This window comes from Podarcis cretensis, assembly GCF_951804945.1.
Source record: "Podarcis cretensis genome assembly, chromosome: 18".
Lineage (NCBI taxonomy): Eukaryota > Metazoa > Chordata > Lepidosauria > Squamata > Lacertidae > Podarcis > Podarcis cretensis.
The window spans coordinates 12,550,637-12,572,729 of record NC_137188.1 but is presented as its reverse complement, the minus strand read 5'-3'; the positions used below and the strand labels follow the sequence as shown (position 1 = coordinate 12,572,729).

The 22,093-nt window shown below is 48.8% G+C and overlaps 1 protein-coding gene and 2 long non-coding RNA genes across 3 annotated transcripts; 1 reads left to right on the top strand and 2 right to left on the bottom strand.

Annotated features, from left to right (window-relative positions):
- Positions 1–356: 356 nt before the first annotated feature.
- KLF16 (KLF transcription factor 16) lies at positions 357–12,223 on the bottom strand. Its single transcript, XM_079961022.1, has 2 exons — positions 11,810–12,223; positions 357–5,523 (listed from the first exon to the last, which is right to left on the bottom strand). The coding sequence occupies exons 1-2, from the start codon at positions 12,078–12,080 to the stop codon at positions 5,240–5,242; spliced, it is 555 nt and encodes a 184-aa protein (XP_079817148.1). The 5' UTR covers positions 12,081–12,223; the 3' UTR covers positions 357–5,239.
- Positions 12,224–15,419: 3,196 nt separating this feature from the next.
- LOC307207323 lies at positions 15,420–21,409 on the bottom strand. The gene is made up of 2 exons (XR_013834645.1): positions 21,266–21,409; positions 15,420–15,722 (listed from the first exon to the last, which is right to left on the bottom strand). It is a non-coding gene; the product is annotated as an uncharacterized lncRNA (long non-coding RNA).
- LOC307207283 lies at positions 15,716–16,737 on the top strand. The gene is made up of 2 exons (XR_013834605.1): positions 15,716–16,436; positions 16,488–16,737. It is a non-coding gene; the product is annotated as an uncharacterized lncRNA (long non-coding RNA).
- Positions 21,410–22,093: the final 684 nt, after the last annotated feature.

Genomic DNA, 22,093 nt, shown 5'->3' with positions numbered 1-22,093 from the left:
CCTTACACTTGGGGAGGGGGGTGTTATGCGCAACATGTCTTCTTCAATCCTCTTCCTAAATAACTTGGCAGATAGCTTATAAAAACAGTAATCCATATAAAACAAAGAGAGTCCCTTTTCCCACCCCAGATCAGTCTTGCGGTGAACTGTTGCGATTCCCGCACGAAAGGGGGTTGGTTTGGATGTTCTTTGGGAGCCCTCCAACTCTCCCGATCCAGCGAGAGAAAATGTCCTTAAAAACAAAGCTGCCGTCCCAAACACATGGACCAGCGAGGAAGCCCTTCTTAAGACACGGCAAGGCATTTACGATAGCATGCAGGAAATCAATTTCACAAACAGCACACAAGACACACGAGTAAAGCAGTTTGTCGTTTTTATTTTTCAAGCGGCACACCCAAAACACACACACACACACACACATACGAGCTTCAGTGCTTCTTTAAAAACAACAGGGGAAAAGGGTGCGTGGGATATTGACAATATCTCAAATCCTTCACCCCCATCTCCACCACGATGCACGGGTTTTTCAGACCAGGAGAAGGGAACACGTTGTCAAATAAATACATTGCGTAATCCACCATTTGCACAAGTCATACGGCAGGGTTTGCCAGCTGTTTTGGCAAATTTTCGGCTGCTGAGCGGGTGGCCAGATCCTCTGGCCATGCCTCTCCCCTGCCTGCCAAGAAAGAAATTAAAAGTGCATGCACACCCAACTCTTCCATTTAAAACGGATCTTGAGAAAAGACCCAGCTGGATTATCCAAGCCTCGAAAAAGTGACAAGAAGGGAACTTTGAAAGATTGGCATTCTCCCCAAATTCCACCTTCGGCACCTTGTGCTTTTCAAGGGAGAAAAACGACAGCCATGGGACTTTGTGTGGGTCTCAGAGGGGGAAGATATCTCAAGATTTAGGGCAGTCGAAGAACTCCCCAAGTTTTCTCAGAAGCAGCCTGGGGTCACATAAACCCTACTTTTAAAAACACCGGCCAGTTCAATGTTACTAGTGCAAACATAGCCACAGCTACGCAGGGGGAGAAATCCTATTTCATTTAATGGGGTTTGCTCCCGGGTAATAAGAGGCTTTAAGGAATGCAACCTCAGGTTTTGGGGTTGTTGCTTTGTTGTTTGTCTTATAATAAACTAAAAAGTTTTAATTAAATAGTTTTAGCTTTCACCATCTCCTGTTTTCCGAGCCGACGGAAATGTCCACAAAACCCTTTAAAGATCTGCAGGGTTGACTGACAAGAACGCAAAGAAGATCCTTAGAAAGAAAATGTGATGAAGGCATTTGTGTTCGCTGTTTCTCATAATAAACATACCGTATTTTTTGCTCCATAAGACTCACTTTTTCCCTCCTAAAAAGGGGAAATGTGTGCGCGTCTTATGGAGCGAATGCAGGCTGCGCAGCTATCCCAGAAGCCAGAACAGCAAGAGGGATTGCTGCTTTCACTGCGCAGCGATCCCTCTTGCTGTTCTGGCTTCTGGGATTCAGAATATTCTTTTTCTTGTTTTCCTCCTCCAAAAACTACAGTGGTGCCTCGCAAGACGAAATTAATCCGTTCTGTGAGGCTCTTTGTATAGCGGTTTTTTCGTCTTGCGAAGCAAGCCCATTGACAGCTTAGCGGATTAGCGCTTTTAGCGGCTTTTAGCGGATCAGCTGATAAGCGGCTTAGGGCTTAGGAAAGGGGGGGGGAGGGAAAAAACCCCGCAGGAACTGGCAAGACATTTTCGTCTTGCGAAGCAAGCCCATAGGGAAATTCGTTTTGCGAAGCGCCTCCAAAACGGAAAACCCTTTCGTCTAGCGTCTTGCGAGGCGTTCGTCTTGCGGGGCACCACTGTATGTGCGTCTTGTGGTCTTATAGAGCGAAAAATGCGGTAGATGGATGGATTAGGACTTTGGACGCAGTCAGCCTCCTGTCAGCGCGTGGAAATCGCCAGGTGGGTGCTGATTTCTCGGCTGTAATGGAAAAAATACGTCGCGCCTCCGACCAAAACCAACATTTCCCCCCCTTAAAACCTGCACTGCGATTCTAATCCGCATTGCAAACAGACCAAACCAACCCTGAACACTCAACCGACGCGCAGCTTCCCGTTAATTTGCACACTATTCTTTTTAACCAAAAATAAATAAATCTACTTGCTTTCGTTTAAAAAATATCTCTTGCTTAATTACAAAGGGAGGAGGGAAGGGAGATCATAAATATATAATTTCCCCAGATAACAGGAATTTTTTTTGGGGGGGGGCACGGGAATTTCGGTTCCCTTATTAGTCCCTGAGAACTCAGGAAATTTTAAGATGGGGGTCAGGAGGAAGATTATCCCAGGCAAAGCTTCCAGCTGTTGGTCAGCTGGTGTGCTTCCCAAAATGTCTTGCGCTTCCCAGCCTGCATCTTCAGGTCTTGAGTTCGAATCCAGGGCCTCATGGAGGCCGGGCAGTGTATCCCGGAAGGGCCTAAATCGCTAGACCTGAAGCATTGAGGTTTATCTAGTTTGGAGGCGAGGAACCATTGGTGCGCCAGGTGTTGTGGAACTACAAATCCCATCAGCCTCTGCTGCCAGGGATGATGGCAACGGTAGTTCCTCAGCATTTTTCAGGCTCAAAGGCTCCGTGAGCTTGGCCTAGCTTTATGGCGGCACGGATTCCGCTCGGGGTTTTGCGCAAAGTCCGGATTGCGCTTGGGGTTTTGCACAAAGCGTTTGAACGTCGCTCCACCGACTTGCAAACTCTCTGCCCCATCACCCACCTGCAGAGAGATCGCTTTTCTCCCCAAAGTGCGAGCGCACGCCCCTTCTCCAGTTTCCCAAAGGACCCTGGACGGAAGTCCGGATCCGACGGGTGGAGAAAACGGGAGCCTCGAAAAGCAAGAGGAAGCGGGAAAAGCGGCCGCTCGCCCTGACTCGCTCCTCCGACTCTACGGCGTTTTCCAAGGGAGGGAGCAAGGCCACTTCGCAACCAAGGCAGCCAGCGACGCCACACAGGCGCCAACACCCGGCCGGCACCAACCCGTAGACCGAGCAATCGCAGATATGGCTATTGCCAGCTTGGCAAATAAACAAAAAAACAAAAAAACCCCGCCCTCCTGCGCTGAGGGGGTACCTGCACCCTGCGAGCAAGCCTCACAAATGCATTTAACCAAGGAAGAAGGAAGAGGTGCCTTCAAGGGCCGCGATCCGGCCCTCTGGAAGCACCAAGGCACCAAAACTCACGTTAAAAACACACACGTATATCTATTTCTCTTTATCCACACCCTGAAATACATCTCGGCTGGGGAGGAAGAAGGGGGTGGGGGGGAAGTGCTTTGAAACGTGCCCAACATCCCTCGCAAAAACTTGCCCAGGCTCTGGTGTTGTTGGGTTTTTTGGGGACTACAAAACCCATCATCCCTGGTCCTGCTAACCAAGCATGATGGGATTTGTAGTCCAAAAACAGCCAGGGACCCAAATCCTGGGCGACACAGACTTCTGCTTCTTGCCGGCTCCGCGGTCTACCTAGCTCAGAGCTGCCCACCGAACAGCGCCGCTTCCCCGGAAACCGAAGCGAGTTCCTAGTCCACATGAATGTGGGCAAAGCGATTCCCAGCTCCGCTGCTTGGCTGTAAGGCAGGTATGCAAAGGGAGAACGAGGACGATAAAATCCTTAAGCTTTCTCCCCACTCCATCAACATCCCCCCCAGACCGATGCAGATTCTACATTTAAAAATAAAATAAATTACACTGTTTATATATATAGATATAAAAATAACAAGAACAGCCACACCCATAAAAACAGGTCCTCCATTTTCTATGTACAGATATTAAAATTTGGACCCGGTTCGGAGGGAGGGGGGAAATTATTTACAAATTTTAGGGATAGGTTACCCACTAGCGATGCTCAGCTAAGTCCCACGGAATAGGATTGACAGGTATGCAAATCAAACAGGCCTCTGACGCAGACGACGATGAGAGCGGTTTCCCAAACTGGGGTTTTGTGGATGCTATTGGACACCAATGGTCATGACCCCCGCCCATTGGCCATGCTGGCCGCTGGTGTCCAGCACGAGAAGCATACAGGCTTCCCAATCCCTGTTCCAGGAAGAGGTGTTCCTCAACTCTCAGGAAGCGAGCGCTTTTTCCAAACAGAGGCATTCATCTCCCCATCACCGCTAACCACCAGTCATGCTGGCTTTCGGTTGGGCTGGTGGGAGCTGCGAGCCAAACCCCACCTGGTTTTTGGAGAAGCAAGGTGAGCAGGTTTTGGCTGGCGAGCGAGCGAAGGACGGAGCAATCGATCCTCTGTGCAGCACACACAAACGTACCGTATTTTTTGCTCTCTAAGACTCACTTTTTCCCTCCTGTGTGTGCTTCTTATGGAGCGAATGCAGGCTGCGCAGCTATCCCAGAAGCCAGAACAGCAAGAGGGATTGCTGCTAGCGATCCCTCTTGCTATTCTGGCGTCTGAGATTCAGAATATTTTTTTTTCTTGTTTTCCTCCTCCAAAAACTAGGTGCGTCTTGTGGTCTGGTGCGTCTTAGAGAGCGAAAAATACGGTATTTGTTTTCCCTTTTAAGGCTGGGTTCCGATTAATTGCGGGCAGCCGTGACAGCAAGGAACAGATTATTTAGGGGGGAATATACCTCTGGTGACCGGGTTCCGGGAACAAATGACGCCGGATTAGCTCAGACTATACCGTACCCTGTTTACCGAGCATCCTGGAGTCATCTGTTCACCGCAATCGTTCCTCCCCAGCAAGAGGCACTCTACCTTCGGTTACGAGATCTGGGTGATGTGCAATTGCGGACATCTCTGTCCCATTGTACCATATAAATGAGCTTCCTAAAACCATCCGTCTGGCCGAAGAAAGGTTTGGCGCATTCTAGACTAATTTCCCCATCCTTTCCTGAGTATTGGGGAGCCAGGGAAGGGGGCCGAGAATCCAGACTTTTCTGGAAAGTGATAGGGAACGGCAGGGTGGGACAATTTGAGACACCCAAACCAGACCGTCCCTTTGCGTTGGGAAACTGAGGCAAAGGGGCTGCGAGGGGACCCTAGATGCCAGAAAAACCCCGGCAGGCGTGGGGCAGGGGAAGGTGGACAGTTGCGATCGAATGGACCGAAGCAAGTCGCCTGGAACGGTTCCTCCGATCGCCAGCGGCGACCCTCGCTCCCTGGAGGCTCCCAAATTGGGAACCGGGAACAGGCCCCCTTCGCCCAACGGAGGGTCCCTGGCGGGCCAGCAAAGCATTGTGGGTAGCGGGGCCGTTTCAGGGGGCGGAGCTGTCGTGGGCGGGGCTCCCGGCCAGGCTGCTTGCGGCAGAGTCACTGGGAGAGGTGCTGTGGCACTCGGGTCTCCGGACCATGTCCGGGCGGAAAGCCGGGTGGCGCCGGGCATGCTTGGTCAGGTGGTCACTGCGCATGAAGCGCTTCTCGCAGAGCGGGCAGGCGAAGCGCTTCTCGCCGGTGTGGGTGCGCAGGTGGCGGGCCAGCTCATCGGAACGGGCGAATCGCTTCTGGCAAGAGGGCCAACTGCAAGGAAATGGGCGCTCGCCTGCAAAGCAGAGAGAAAAGAAAAAAGCGTGAATCGTGTTATCATTCACAATAAGCTGGAGTAACAGGGTGGATACGATTTATTCCTTATTTATATATTTAAAACCTTTATTGATAAATTATTGCATATTGTAGAATAAGTTTGTTTCATGTTCTGGTTTGTGTTTGCAAGTATTGCAACACAAACCAGAACATGAAACAAACCTATTCTACATAGATACATACACCTCATACATAGATACATAAATACATACATACAGTGATACCTTGGGTTACATACGCTTCAGGTTACAGAGTCCGCTAACCCAGAAATAGAACCTCGGGTTAGGATCTTTGCTTCAGGATGAGAACAGAAATTGTGCTCCGGTGGCGCGGCAGCAGCAGGAGGCCCCATTAGCTAAAGTGGTGCTTTAGGTTAAGAACAGTTTCAGGTTAAGAACAGACCTCCGGAACGAATTAAGTACTTAACCTGCGGTACCACTGTACATACAGTCAAAGGTCGGTATAGTTCAAGCTCTGGTTTTCCCAGTAGTGATGTATGGAAGTGAGAGCTGGACCATAAAGAAGGCTGGTCGCCGAAGAATGGATGCTTTTGAATTCTGGTGCTGGAGGAGACTCTTGAGAGTCCCATGGACTGCAAGAAGATCCAACCTCTCCATTCTGAAGGAAATCAGCCCTGAGTGCTCACTGGAAGGACAGATCCGGAAGCTGAGGCTCCAAGACTTTGGCCTCCTCAGGAGAAGAGAAGACTCCCTGGAAAAGACCCTGATGCTGGGAAAGATGGAGGGCGCAAGGAGAAGGGGACGACGGAGGACGAGATGGTGGGACAGTGTTCTCAAAGCAGCCAACATGAGTTTGACCAAACTGCGGGAGACAGTGGAAGACAGGAGGGCCTGGCGTGCTCGGGTCCAGGGGGTCACGAAGAGGCAGACATGACTAAACGACTAAACAACAACAACATACACCTCTCAATTTAAGATTACAAAAAAGAAAAGAAAACAAACATACAAACTAAACATACAGACATAAATTTTGACTCATGGAGGGTGGGTGGCGGCTAACAGATTGAGGTTGAATCCTGACAAGACAGAAGGACTGCTTTTGGGGGACAGGGGGCGGGTGAGTGTGGGGGACTCCCTGGTCCTGAATGGGGTGACTGTGCCCCCGAAGGACCAGGTGCACAGCCTGGGGGTCATTTTGGACTCCCAGCTGTCCATGGAGGTGCGGGTCTGTATCCAGGGCAGCTGTTTACCAGCTCCATCTGGTACCCAGGATGAGACCCTCCTTGCCCGCAGACTGTCTCACCAGAGTGGTACATGCTCTGGTTATCTCCCGCTTGGACTACTGCCATGCGCTCTATGTGGGGCTGCCTTTGAAGGTGACCCGGAAACTGCAACTAATCCGGAATGCGGCAGCCAGACTGGGGACTGGGAGCGGCCGCCAAGACCATATTAACACTGGTCCTGAAAGACCTACACTGGCTCCCAGTACGTTTCCGAGCACAATTCAAAGTGTTGGGGCTGACCTTTCAAACCCTAAACAGCCTCGGCTCAGTAGATTTCCGGAACAGATTAAGTTTGGCGCTTTTGTTTTTGCTATTTATTTTGCATTTTTTGTTTTTGAGGTCTTTTCGGTTAATTTGCTTTCGTGACTGTGTAGAACCCAGTTCAGCTACTGATGGATTGATCGTTGTGGCTGAGGAAATGGATAAAATCCAAACCATGACCATCATCAGTGCAGGTAAGGGGAAAAAATCCATTTCAATTTTTACCATCTACAATACTGTCTTATTTATTTTATAGTACGGTACATTGATTACTGCTTTCATTTTATGGATCAACGGTCTCGTTAGGTAGTAAAATTTGTGTCCAACTGCTGTTTTAGGGGTTGCTTTTCAAAGTCTGGAATGGATTAATCCGTTTGGCATTACTTTCTATGGGGAAAGCGTGCCTTGGTTTTGGAACGCTTTGGTTTTGGAACGGATTAAGTTTGAGAACCAAGGCACCACTGTAAACCTGTCCTTATTTGGGACTAGAACCTTGACTTAGGTTAACTGGGCTCGGCTCTGCCAAAGGAGCGTGCCGCAGCAGATGTCTTTGCAACCTAGCTCATGCCCATGGGAGTTCGCTGCCCTTAATCTCCTCGTGGGAGGAAAGCTAAGCCAGCCAGGCAGATTTCAGGATTGCGCAAGCAAAAGTCTGCATACCGTGGGGTTTTGTTTTTTCCCCTCTCTCTTCTCTCTCCTTTTGGAGTGTCTGTTTACCCAGATGCAGCCCTGACGCTTTGTTTTTCTCGAGGCTGGCTTCAAGACGGGGACTTATAAACACACCGTGAAGCCACCGCTAACAGCTCTCCATCGAAGGAACTATCTGTTCCAAACTCGTTGAGAGCTCTCCCTCTCTCTGCGTATATGTGCCAAGAATTGGATTTGTTAAATTATTTTTGTATGCCACAACCGCTGCTCGTATTTTGTTAGCTAAAAAGTGGAAAACCCAAGAATTACCAACAATAGAAGAATGGCAGATGAAGATGATGGATTTTTCGGAGCTAGCCGACCTAACCGGAAGAGTCCGCGACCAGGAGGAGGAGGAGTATCAGGAAGAATGGAATAAATTTAATGACTATTTAGTTAAATTTGTTCAGTTAAACTAACTGAAAATAGCTTGCAGATTCTTAATGGGCTTAGGGTTTTATTTATGTTAAGTGATGAATTTATATGTTTAATTCTGTAAGGTAAAGATCTAAGGATGTTAATGTTTAAGTTACCATATTTTTTGCTCTATAAGACTCACTTTTCCCCTCCTAAAAAGTAAGGGGAAATGCATGTGTGTCTTATGGAGCAAATGCAGGCTGCGCAGCTATCCCAGAAGCCAGAACAGCAAGACAGATCGCTGCTTTCACTGTGCAGCGATCCCTCTTGCTGTTCTGGCTTCTGGGATTCAGAATATTTTTTTCCTTGTTCTCCTCCTCCAAAAACTGGGTACGTCTTATAGAGCGAAAAATACAGTAAATTTCATAAAAATTGGGATTTGGAAAACCGTTAAAAGGACATGCAATGAAATTCAACCAAAGGGAAGCGAGGAAGTCACTTAACAAAGTAATTTTCAATAAGGCTATGATTTTTGTGTGTTTGTATATTTGTTTATAATATTGTGAAAACTAATAAAATTTTTGGAAGAAAAAAAAAGAATTGGATTTGTGTATCAGGACACTAAACCGATTCGGCGCCTGAAGCAGAGAGTTCTTCGGAGAAATAAACAAACACCAGGTTACATTCCGCCAAGGCGACAGGGAGGGGAAATCTGAGATTCTGTGATGGCGGTTCATCTTCACCTATCGGGCTTCCTGAGCAGGAGCAGTCTATCTGGAAAACGAGAACTTCAGAATTCAGGAGCGGGCTGTGGTTGTGGTTTTTTGTGTGCAAAAGTCCTTGCTACTTTTCATTTTGGTTATGGTGAAGAGAAGGTTGCCTTTTGAGCTTCTGAATATCATTTTGGTGGGGGGGCAGTCTGTAATAAAGCCTCTTTCTTGATCAGAGGGGAAAGTGAGCTTGTGTTTGCTCATGTAATGAAACCCCCGGCTCTTTGTGTAGCCTTTTTTCCACAGGCAAACTTGTATTTGTTGCAGTATCTCCACACACACCCCTTCCCCACAGCCGTACGGCCCTCAGAATGTTGTCAACTGGGGGATGTGGCCCCAGGCAGAAAAAAATGGGTTTCCTGGCCCTTGTTCTCTCGGCCCAGGGTCCGAGGTCACCCAGTGAGTTTCCGGACGCAGCGGGGATTCGAACCCTCATCTCCCAGGTCCTAGCCCGATGCTGTAACCAATACACCACACTGCCTTCCTAGAGACCTTCTGTTGCGGGGCAGCTCTCTAAATTAAGCAGGTCCATAAACATGGGGAAAGCGAAATTTCACTTATAGAGAAGGATCCGAAATAAGTCTCCGTGATTTGGAAAACCGTTAAAAGGATACGCAATGAAATTCAACCAAGGGGAAGCGAGGAAGTCACTTAACAATGTTAATAAGTGTAATTTTCAATAAGGCTATGATTTATGTTTGTTTGTCTTATGTGTTTGTTTGTTTGTTTATAATGTTGTGAAAATCAATAAAAAAAAATTTTGGGGGAAAATAGTCTCTGTGAAGCTTGCAGTTTTTTTATTTATTCCAGGTTTCGTTTGGCGTTTTAATGCGTTGTAAACCGCTTTGAGATTTGTTCTTTGTTAATATAAAGTGGTATAGAAATGAATAACGATTATTATACTAATAAGTCACACGGCCAAAACAAAGACCCCGACATTCTGTTGTGGTGACAGTAACCTTGGTTTAAGATTCCATTTGGCAATTAGCTACTATACAGTGGTACCTCGGGTTACAGACGCTTCTGGTTACATATGCTTCAGGTTAGACTCCTCCGCTAACCCAGAAATAGTACCTCGGGTTAAGAACTTTGCTTCAGGATGAGAACAGAAATCGTGCTCCAGCAGCACAGCAGCGGCAGAAGGCCCCATTAGCTAAAGTGGTGCTTCAGGTTAAGAACAGTTTCAGGTTCAGAACGGACCTCCGGAACGAATTTAGTACTTAACCCGAGGTACCACTGTATCTGAGTTTTTTAACTCAGCACATTCCTGGCATAGTGTAAATGTCCACAATCCAAACCAGGGAAGTCACATACAGTGGTACCTCAGGTTAAGTACTTAATTCGTTCTGGAGGTCTGTTCTTAAGCTGAAGCATCACTTTAGCTAATGGGGACTCCTGCTGCCACCGGAGCCCGATTTCTGTTCTCATCCTGAAGCAAAGTTCTTAACCTGAAGCACTATTTCTGGGTTAGCGGAGTCTGTAACTTGAAGCGTATGTAACCTGAGGTACCACTGTACTTTTCTAGCAGCGAGCAGTTCCGCCCCTTTTAATACAAAATCGGAATTGGACACAGTGCCATTTTCCTTCTCGCCCGCCTGCAAATTCCTGTAAAAGGCCAGGTTTTCGGTTGGTAACCGGTCTCCCAGAGAGTCAAATTCCAGGGCTGGCAAAAGTGATCTTTGCCCGCTTCGTGCCCATCGCACTTCGACACAACCTTCCCACCCACTCTCTTAAGGTGTTTACTTTCTGAATGTGTTTTTTTTTTTTTTTTGGTGGGGGGGGTGTGTGTAAATGGTGGTGTTTGCCCAGCAGGTCTGGGTGGAAAGCCAAGAAACCAAGCCACAGCCAAACCCCTCCCCAAATTGAAATTTCCACACAGCAGGTCCCGCCCACCCACCCACCCCCTCCCAAATCAGGCCACCCTAGGCCAGCCACACCCACTGCCCCACATGGCAAGACATTTGCCAAACAAGAAGTGGGCGAGATTTGAAGCCGGGAAAAGATTTCCATAAGGTTTTTCTTCAAATTAGGGAGCAGGGACATGGGCGTAGCCAGGATTTTTGCTAGGGCGGGGCAGGCTTTTGGTCGGGTGGGTGGAGGGGGGAGAAGCAGAATTGATTAGCCCCCCCACCCCACCCACTTACACCCCTGGGCAGGGACGTAAAGCATAACCCGGCGCCTCCTCCTGTCTTTGGCAAACGAAAGCCCTACTTGGATCAGTCAAACAAACAAACACGCTTGTTTGTTTGATCTCCGGCGGCCGAGGTAGACTGCGCCTGGCCCCGGAGGCTCGACCGAACCTGGGATTTTGGTCCTCAAGAGACATATCGATAGGATACGAGACAGATATAAACCCAAGCCGCTCACACTGGAGAGTCTCCGCACCCCACCCTCTGCGCTCTTCGTGCGCGCTTTCGCTTTCGGAGCACGTGGGGCCGGGATCGCTCAGCCCACGCGCGGGGGCGTGGGTGGGGGGGAGGTAAGGCGGCGGAGGCGCGCCCGGGCGGCACCTTGTAAGGGCGGGCAAGAGAGACCGGCGCAGAGGTCTCTATCGCGACGTGGGTGGGCTGCGTAATCACCCGAGCCCAAATCCAGGAAATGCGTGCGTCGACGCCGCCCAGAGCCAGCGAGCGAGGCGCGGTCTCCCCACGTGGGTGGAGGCCACGGGGGTGGGGCGGGGGAGGGAAAGCGAGGCGGCAACCGGCCGGGGGGGGGGAGGGTGGCCTCGGGGTTCCGGGGGTGCCACCTTGAACGAAATATTGGGGGCCCCCAGGAAACCCGCATAATCCATCACATGGAGCGCGTTTGCATGCCTATCCACATTTGGGGATATGTTATGAAGAGGGGAGCAAAGGCCCCCTGGGGTGTAAGATGGAGGTGGGGGGGTGAGAGAGACTGGCCCCGGGCTCGGTGGGGGCGGCCCTTACCCGTGTGCGTCCGGAGATGCGCCTTCAGATGGGAAGATTTGCCGTAGATTTTTGCGCAGCCCTGGAACGGGCATCGGTGCCTTTTGGCCGCGCCGGAGAGGTTGGCTGCGCCGTCGGGGGTTCCTCCCAGGGCTTCCCCCGCCGCCTCCGGCGGGGCCGCGACGATGGGGCGCGCCCCGCGCTCCTCCTTGGCTCCGGCGGCCGGGTGTAACAGGGCTCCGGTGGAGATGGAAACGAGGCACTCGGCGGCCAGGTAATCCAAGCCCGACATGATGGCACCGCCTTCCTCTCTCCCCAAAAAAGCCGTCCAGGCGGCTCCTCGCCTCCTCCTCGGATGGACAGGCTGCGCGCTGCCGCCGCCGCTGCTCCGCCTCGCCCCTGGCGCAACGTGGAGAGACGGCAGGAGGGGAGGGACGCCGGCGACCGTCCCCGCCCAGGCTGGGCGGCGCGCGCACTCGCGCTCGTGCACGCGCCAGGGGCGAGGGCAATTGAGGCTGCGACGGTTTGACCCTCCTACCCGGCGAGTCTCCACCCCTGGGTGCCGTCGGAGGGAGGAGCGCGCAGAGGGTGGAGCGCAAAGAACCCAGGCTGGGACGCGATGCCGGCGCGTCTCTCTTGGCGCAGGCTAGGGCGCAAGGCTGCAGACTGCGGCTGGGGAGTTTCTCACGAGTTTGCACCCGTGGGAGTTTCCTCCCCCCCAAGCGATCTCCCCCAAAAAGCTCAGCAACGCTTTGTGAGATCTCTCCCCCTAAAACTCAACAACTTTTGGGCCCGCCGCCCATCAAAAATCCATCAAAGAAAAGTCATTCTCCGCGCACAAGAGAGCCACCTTGGCCCCGTGGGTGCCATGCCCTGGCGCCGAAATTGGTGGGTGCCCGGCCCCTTCATCATCATCATCATCATTTATTATTTATACCCCGCCCATCTGGCTGGGCTTCCCCAGCCACTCTGGGCGGCTTCCAACAAAATATTAAAATACAGTAATGCATCAGACATTAAAAGCTTCCCTAAACAGGGCTGCCTTCAGATGTCTTCTAAAAGTCAGGTACAGTGGTACGTCTGGTTACATACTTAATTCGTTCTGGAGGTCCGTTCTTAACCTGAAACTGTTCTTAACCTGAGGCACCACTTTAGCTAATGGGGCCTCCTGCTGCTGCCGTGCAATTTCTGTTCTCATCCTGAAGCAAAGTTCTTAACCCGAGGTATTATTTCTGGGTTAGCAGAGTCTGTAACCTGAAGCGTATGTAACCCGAGGTACCACTGTAGTAGTTGTTCTCTTTGACATCGGCTGGGAGGGCGCTCCACAGGGCGGGAGCCACAACCAAGAAGGCCCTCTGCCTGATTTCCTGTAACCTGGCTTCTCGCAGGGAGGGAACCGCCACAAGGCCCTCAGGAGAGGGACCCCGGTGTCCGGGCTGAATGATGGGGGTGGAGATGCTCCTTCAGATATACTGAACCGAGGCCGTTCATGGGGAGTTTTGTGGATGCTCAGGCACCCAGGACACCTACGCAGGAGAGGATACCTCTATTAAATAGGACGTTCTTCAATCTATCAAAGATAGTTGCTTCTTTGACCAGGGATTGTAGAATTCTAAGGAACCCCCGGGTCAATTGCCCAACATAGGACTCGAACTCACAACCATGAGATCAGACCCTCCCAAGTGTCTATATTTTCCAGGGACAGTCCCAGATTTACAGAAGCCATACTGGTTTCTGATCTGATCCCGGAAGCTCCCTCTTTTCCTTAGGGCATCCCTACTTTTGTCAGAGAAACGTTGGAGGGGGTGGAATAGGACGTCCCTATTTTCAGGGGAGAAACGTTGGAGGGGATGGAATAGGACGTCCCTATTTTCAGGGGAGAAACATTGGAGGGGATGGAATAGGACGTCCCTATTTTCAGGGGAGAAACGTTGGAGGGGATGGAAGAGGACGTCCCTATTTTCAGGGGAGAAACGTTGGAGGGGATGGAAGAGGACGTCCCTATTTTCAGGGGAGAAACGTTGGAGGGGATGGAATAGGTAAAGGTAAAGGTAAAGGTACCCCTGCCCGTACGGGCCAGTCTTGACAGACTCTGGGGTTGTGCGCCCATCTCACTTAAGAGGCCAGGGGCCAGCGCTGTCCGGAGACACTTCCGGGTCACGTGGCCAGCGTGACATCGCTGCTCTGGCGAGCCAGAGCCGCACACGGAAACGCCGTTTACCTTCCCGCTGGTAAGCGGTCCCTATTTACCTACTTGCACCCGGAGGTGCTTTCGAACTGCTAGGTTGGCAGGCGCTGGGACCGAGCAGCGGGAGCGCACCCCGCCGCAGGGATTCGAACCGCCAACCTTTCGATCGGCAAGTCCTAGGCGCTGAGGCTTTTAACCCACAGCGCCACCTGCGTCCCAGGGGATGGAATAGGACGTCTCTATTTTCAAGGGAGAAACGTTGGAGGGGATGGAATAGGACGTCCCTATTTTCAGGGGAGATACGTTGGAGGGGATGGAATATTTTCACGGTAGAAACGTTGGAGGGGATGGAATAGGACGTCCCTATTTTCATCGGAGAAGTGGAGCTATTTTCCTACGAGATGTGAAGCTACAGGGAACCAGGCAAGAAGGCCTTCTCAGTAGTGGCACCCACACTGTGGAACGCCCTTCCGTCAGATGTTAAACAGATATCATTATCATTATTATTATTATTATAACCCACCCATCTGACTGCATTTCCCCAGCCACTCTGGGCAGCTTCCAACACACATAGAAACATAATAAAAGCTTTAAAAAGCTTCCCTATGCAGGACTCCCTTCAGATGTCTTCTAAAGGCTGCATAGTTACTCACAAACAAGATAAACAACTATTTGGTTTTTAGAAGACATCTGAAGGCAGCCCTGTTCAGGCAAGTTTTTAATGGTTGCTGTTTTATTGTGCTTTTTAATATATATTTTGGGAGCCGCCCAGAGTGGCTGGGGCAACCCAGGTAGATGGACAGGGTATAAACAATAAAATATTATTATTATTAGGCACTCCCAGGAGGGAATGCCTATTTTAAGTAGAGGTTTCCTTCCTGCCTTTTCTTGTATGCACCAGGGAATGCTGATTATTATTTAATTTATTTATTATTATAGTCATAGACCCCCCTCTCCTCTAAGGAGCCCCCTCTCCTCTAAGGAGCTTCACGTGGCCTTTTCAGTTCCTCCCCACCATTCAGACATTTCGTCCTCACAGAATGGGCGCCACCATCGAGAAGGCCCTCTGCGTGGCTCCCTGTAACCTCACTTCTCGCAGGGAGGGAACCGCCAGAAGGCCTTCGGGAGATGGACCCAGGTGTCCGGGCTGAACAATGGGTGTGGAGACGCTCCTTCAGGTATACTGGGCCTTTGAGGCCATTTAGGGCTTTCAAGGTCAGCACCAACACTTTGAATTGTGCTCGGAAACTTAGCGGAAGCCTGTGAAGAACTTTGGGGACCGGTGTTATATGGTCCCAGCGGCCACTCCCATTCCCCAGTCCAGCAGCCGTGATCTGGATTAGTTGTAGTTTTCTTCTCATACGCGGCAACTGAATTCGGCATTTTATTTTCAGTCGTTTCCTGGTTGTTGCTTTTTTTAAAAAAAACCCCTCTGTGTCTGTGTTTTATTTTTCTACTGTCACGTTTATTTTTCTTCGCCGTTTTTATTGTATTCTGTAGGTCAGAGCTTTCCAAACCGTGCGCCGCGACGCGTTGGTTTGCCGGCTGCGGTTTGTAGGTGTGTCGCGCGAATGTTGGAAAGGGGTTTGTTAGTAAAACTTGTTTGCTAGTAAAACTGAAATTTCTGTGTCGCGAAATGATGCACGTCTGAAAAGGGTGTCGCCAGCATGGAAAGTTTGGAAAGCTCTTCTGTACAGTAGTACCTCGGGTTAAGTACTTAATTCGTTCCGGAGGTCCGTTCTTAACCTGGAACTGTTCTTAACCTGAAGCACCACTTTAGCTAATGGGGCCTCCTGCTGCTGCCGCGCTGCCAGAGCCCGATTTCTGTTCTCATTCTGAAGCAAAGTTCTTAACCTGAAGCACTATTTCTGGGTTAGCGGAGTGTGTAACCTGAAGCGTATGTAACCTGAAGCGTATGTAACCCGAAGTACCACTGTATGTGTTTATGCCAGTAAATCTTTATTTTTATTTTTATTATTTAAGTTTAGAGCTATTCCGCTAGGCAGCCAGTCTCATTGAATTTGGAGGAGTATCGTATGTTTCCGAAGGCAACATTTTGGGGTTCATGTCTCTGCTTACATTCTCAGGCCCCCCCAGCCCCCGCTCCCCAAAAGGAGTGTCCCATTTATGCACAGTTGCCCAGAGGCTAATAAAACAATAGACCACCGTTTCAAAAAAATAAATAAATATGTACAGGTTAGAGATAATTATATACAAACGAGAGTGCTAAAGGTACAGTTTATCTCAACGTCTTACAATTTTTAAAACCACATCCTTTCTCTGAGGAGTTCCAGAGGACTGCTACTTTTTGCTTGCAAAGAATAGAACTGTAGAATTGTTGATTCGTCCAGCTGGAAGGGACCCTAAGGGTCATCTAGTCCAACCCCCCGGAATTCAGGAATATGCAGCCATCCCATATGAGGATCGAACCTGCAACCTTGGCATCAACAGCGCCACGCTGTAACCAGCGAAGCTCTCCAATTTCCCTCTGTTGAGGACCTTAGAAGACAGCCTCTGTCAGCAACGGCCATGCAATTGCCCTGAGAATTCCAGCTTACATTCTTTTCTTTTAAAGACGTCAAGCTTCTAGCCCTCAAGCTCTGTATATAAAAGGGTCGTGGCCGAGACTGTGCAAGGGAAGTCCAGCAGCTTTCGGGTGCGGATCCGGTGTCAGCTGTCAGTTACTTTTTTTCCCCCAAAATTTTTTTTTATTGGTTTTCACAGTATTATAAACAAACAAACACACAAGACAAACATAAATCATAGCCTTATTGAAAATTACTGTTATTAACTTTGTTAAGTGACTTCCTCGCTTCCCCTTAGTTGAATTTCATTGCATGTCCTTTTAATGCTTTTCCAAATCCCAATTTTTATAAAATTTAACTTAGACATTAACATCCTTAAATCTTCACCTTATATAATTAAGCATATTAATTCATCACTTAACATAAACAAAATCCTAAGCCTATTAAGTATCTGCAAGCTGTTTCCGGTTATTTTAACTTAACAAATTTAACTAAATAATCATTAAATTTATTCCATTCTTCCTGAGTCAGCTGTCAGTTACATGGAGTAGGGAGAGATGACGTTCAGGTGACGTTGCCGCTTTTTGAGGGTGTCTCTCCGATCTTCCTCCCCGGAGCTGGGCCCATAGCTAGGTGAGCTTCCCTTTACTATCCCAGCCCCCCAAGAATCTCCCAGGCATAGGATGACAAAGGGAAAACCACAAAGCCTAGCGGTGGGGGTGCAGGAATCCTCTGGGGACAAGTCCAATCCTTCTAAAGGCCTTCGACACAATTGAGTGGAATGAGAGTTGGGGGGGGGAGAGAAAGAAGGGGACAAGGAGAGATGTAAAAAAAAGAAGGAAGAACGTGTCGAGGAGAAGCAGAAGGAAAGACGATTCAGCGTCCTGCGAAAGGAGAAAAAATCCAAACAGGAATTTGTTTCACAATGGGAGGTTTTCAAAGAATATCTGAAAAATAAATATAGTACAGTAGTTTAAATTCTGTTGCAGCATTCGAGGAACTTCAGTAATAGTTGAAAGGTAGATATAAGAAATTAGATTTATTAAGTTTAATTATGATAAAAGTGTGTATTGGCAATAAGTAATATGAATTTGAAATATGGAATAGACGGGAGGTTGGGTCTTTAGTGTTAAGACCAATAGATGTTTTATTGTTTGCTAAGAAAATTATGTGTCTATGGTTATTCTTGTGTGTAATTTGGTATTTGTGTTTTTTTCTTTTTTCTTGTTGTATCAATAAAAAATTTAAAAAAAAAAGAAAGTGGGAGGGGAAATGGGGAAGAAAAAAAATGAGGATTAGAAACTTGAATATACCTAAACCATCAGCTCCTTGAGACAGAGGCTTTCAGCGCATGCTAACGTTTGCCAGCACGTCTAATTTATTTTTCTTTAGTTTATTCGTGTGCGTTTTTTCCTATCTCAGCCCTGACTCCTCCCCAAGGAGCCCAGGGGGGAGTTAAGACCTCGAAACTGTCACTACTGTGTCAATATTTATTTTTATTTTAACCCACATTTGAAACATTTTTGGTGCATCGTAAATGGCAGAAGTTGCACTGCTTGTGCGCATTCCGTGGCAGACGACACTCTTCCCGAGCTCCAGAAAGCCCCATAACCTCCGAAATGGGGAGGTAAATCTGGTTTTATCCAGTATGCATCTGAAGGCAGCCCTGTATCGGGAATTTTTAAACGTCTGGCATTTTATTACGTTTTTATATTCTGCTGGAAGCCGCCCAGAGTGGCTGGGGAAACCCAGCCAGATGGGCGCGGGGTATTTTTATTTTTATTATTATTATTATTGCTATACCAACGGAGCACATATCCTTTCTCTTTGTTGAGTTCTGGATTGCAAACCTCGACAGGGCGTGGTCCGTTCCAGAAGACAACATCCAGAGTCTCCCATATCCGTGAGAAATTACATAGCTATTATACATGCAAAAAATGCAAACTCTGCAGAATAAAACAAACCATGCAAAATAAGAGACGGTTTCACGTTCTTCTGGTGGTTCCCATATCCAGCTTTCCCTAGCACAGAAATTGCATCGTCTAAGCATATAGATTAAAAATAAAAATAAAAAAATCTGGCACGGAATACAGCAAATATTTCTTTAACCTTTATCGGAGACTTTATCGGAGATTGGGATGGCTTTCAGAGAGGATTGTCTGAATATAAGCTGCCGTCAGAGCGCTCCGCTTTTGAGAGTAAAGCCACGCTCTTTAAATCGTTACACTCATGAGGACTAGGAACGTGAAATAAAAAGCAGGCTCCAAGATTCCCAGGAAGCTAACTGCCACACTCATTCGATGGTCACCTCCATGGGATACAGTAAAAGCCCTTAATTTCCCCCCATGAAGGAAGGAAATAAGCAACTATCTTATTTTTAGAAGACATCTGAAGGCAGCCCTGTTTAGGGAGATTTTCAGTGTTTGATATTTTATCGCCTTTTTATTGTTGCTGTTGGTATTCTGTTGGGAGCCGCCCAGGGTGGTTGGGGGAACCCAGCCAGATTATTATTATTATTATTATTATTATTATTATTATTATTATTGGTTCCCAGCACCCTTAGCAAACTATACTCCAAAGAATTCTGGCCGAGGGTTGTGGTGCCACGCGCTTTGAACGTACGACGTGAATGCCACCAGCTCGGGACCCACCCAGTGACCCCGTCCGTGGCAAAACGCTCGCCGCTGAATTATAGAACCATCGAGCTGGGACCCTCAAAGGTCCTCTAGACCAACCCCCCCGCAATGCGGGAATCTCGGCTGAAGCAGCCAAGATCACCCAACCTCTGCTTTAAAAACTTCCAAGGAGGTTTCCCTCGCTCCTGTAAACAAGATCTGCCCCACTTCCTTGATACCAAAGGGGTCTTCTCCATTCTCGGCTGCCTTACCAACACCGCTTTGGGGGGGGGGTGACTTCTTTCTGGCAGCAGCTGGGCTCCCTGTCCCGAGAAAGCTCAGTGACCCTCGCCTCGTCCTCTTCTTCTTCTTTCTAGATGATGGAACCGATGGTCCGCCAGGCGTCGGTTTTATACTGTCGCCATTCATATGACCAGCACGTGAAAAGCCCGAGTCGGACAGGGCTTGGAAGTGGGAACCGAAAATCGACTTAAGAGGACTTAACTGCGGCGGGGCGGGGGGCTCCTTGCTGATGCTGTATCCCATGACCAAGCTAAAAGGGGTCTCATGACTGCCTTATACCAGACCTAACTTCTCAAAGGGCCTATTCTTCTCCTCCGTGACCTTCCGCTCAGCTGGGCAACTTATCCATCAAGCGAGGGCCGTTGATCCTCTTAGAACAGGAACACAGGGACCTGAATACCAGCACCCCCCGGACGCTTTTGGACTCCCAGCTCCCAAAAGCGCTGGTCAGCATGCTCAGTGGTCAGAGATAATGTGTGTGTGTTTTGAGGCCCACAACTTGTGGAGGGTTGCAAGTTCTCCATGACCTTGCTATATATACCGGGACACATTTGCAGGGAAACCTAAATGCTCGTTTACAAAGCTATTGCACTACCAACCTTACTCTATGCTTGTGAAACGTGGACCACTTATAAACGCCACCTCCACCTCCTCAGAAGATTCCAGCTGTGGGGTCTCCGAAAATTTTTACACATCACTTGGGAAGACAGGCCAGTGTCCTGGGAGAAGCAAAGATCGCCAGTGCTGAAGCGATGATTCTTCAGCATCAACTTTGTTGGACTGGTCATGTTGTGCGGATGCCTGATGATCGTCTCCCAAAGCAACTCCTCTATTCTGAACTTAGAAATGGAAAGCATAATGCTGGTGGTCAACAAAAGAGGTTCAAAGACTCTCTCAAGGCAAATCTAAAAAAAATGAAGTATAAACACTGACAATTGGGAAACACTGGCCTGCGAGCGCTCCAGTTGGAGAACAGCCTTTCCCAAAGGTGTTGTGGGCTTTGGAGACACTCGAACTCAGGACGCAAGGGAGAAACATGCTAAGAGGAAGGCACGCTTGGCAAACCCTCACCGGGATCAACTCCCGCCCGGAGACCAATGTCCCCACTGTGGAAGGACGTGTGGATCCAGAATTGGCCTCCACAGTCACTTACGGACTCACTGTTAAGACCGTGTTCATGAAAGATAATCTTACAGGGAGTTCCACCAGTTCACTGCTACACACAAAGGCAGGCTTGGTTTTGGCCAACCCTCGAATCTATACCCTTCCAACATTTCTCCAATGAAAAAAGGGGTGTCTTATTGCATCATCATTTTAATAATTATACCCTGCCCATCCGACTGGATTGCCCCAACCACTCTGGGCGACTTCCAACATACCGTATTTTTCGCTCTATAAGACGCACCAGACCATAAGACGCACCTAGTTTTTGGAGGAGGAAAACAAGAAAAAAAATATTCTGAATGTCAGAAGCCAGAACAGCAAGAGGGATCGCTGCACAGAGAAAGCAGCGATCCCTCTGCCTGTTCTGGCTTCTGGGATAGCTGCGCAGCCTGCATTCGCTCCATAAGACGCACACACATTTCCCCTTACTTTTTAGGAGGGAAAAAGGGAGTCTTATAGAGCAAAAAATACGGTATATAAATTCATCAAACAAACAAACAGCTTCACTAGAAAGGACTGCCTTCAGATGTCTTCTAAAGGCTGTATAGTTACTTGACTCTCCAACCCGCAACATTTCTGCGATGAAAAAGGGAGGGCTGATGGTTTAGGCATACAGTGGTACCTCGGGTTAAGTACTTAATTCGTTCTGGGGGTCCGTTCTTAACCTGAAACTGTTCTTAACCTGAAGCACCACTTTAGATAATGGGGCCTCCTGCTGCCGCCACACGATTTCTGTTCTCATCCTGAAGCAAAGTTCTTAACCCGAGGTACTATTTCTGGGTTAGCAGAGTCTGTAACCTGAAGCGTCTGTAACCCGAGGTACCACTGTATTCAATTATGGCGAAGTTATCCACCGCCCTGTTTTTTAAAATGAGCTTCTCCAAAGGGACAGAACGATGGCACCCCTGGGGTTTCCTGCCATGTGAAAGCTATTTTTATATTTTTATGTTGGAAGCTTTTAGAAGGCACCTTCCTGTTTAGGGAAGTTTTTAAATATCGGATGTTTTATTGTCTTTTTAATATTCTGTTGGGAGCTGCTCAGAGCGGCTGGGGCAAACCAGTCATACGGGCAGAGTAAAAAGGTAAAGGTAGAGGGACCCCTGACCATTAGGTCTAGTCGTGGCCGACTCTGGGGTTGTGGCGCTCATCTCGCTTCATTGGCCGAGGGAGCCGGCGTACAGCTTCCGGGTCATGTGGCCAGCAGGACTAAGCCGCTTCTGGCGAACCAGAGCAGCGCACGGAAACACCGTTTACCTTCCCGCCAGAGCGGTACCTATTTATCTACTTGCACTTTGACGTGCTTTCGAACTGCTAGGTTGGCAGGAGCAGGGACCGAGCAACGGGAGCTCACCCCGTCATTGCGGGGATTCTAACCACCGACCTTCTGATCGGCAAGTCCTAGGCTCTGTGGTTTAACCCACAGTGCCACCCGCGTCCTATATATGGGCAGAGTACAAACAAATAATTTATTATTATTATTACGAAAGCCAACAGCCCCCACTATTACTCA

Bases quoted from the DNA above. Each gene is read 5' to 3' on its own strand.
- KLF16 (XM_079961022.1), bottom strand. From the start codon at position 12,080: ATGTCGGGCTTGGATTACCTGGCCGCCGAGTGCCTCGTTTCCATCTCC. The intron at 5,524-11,809 runs GTAAGGGCCGCC...TCTGCTTTGCAG, and splicing joins GCATCTCCGGACGCACACGG to GCGAGCGCCCATTTCCTTGC.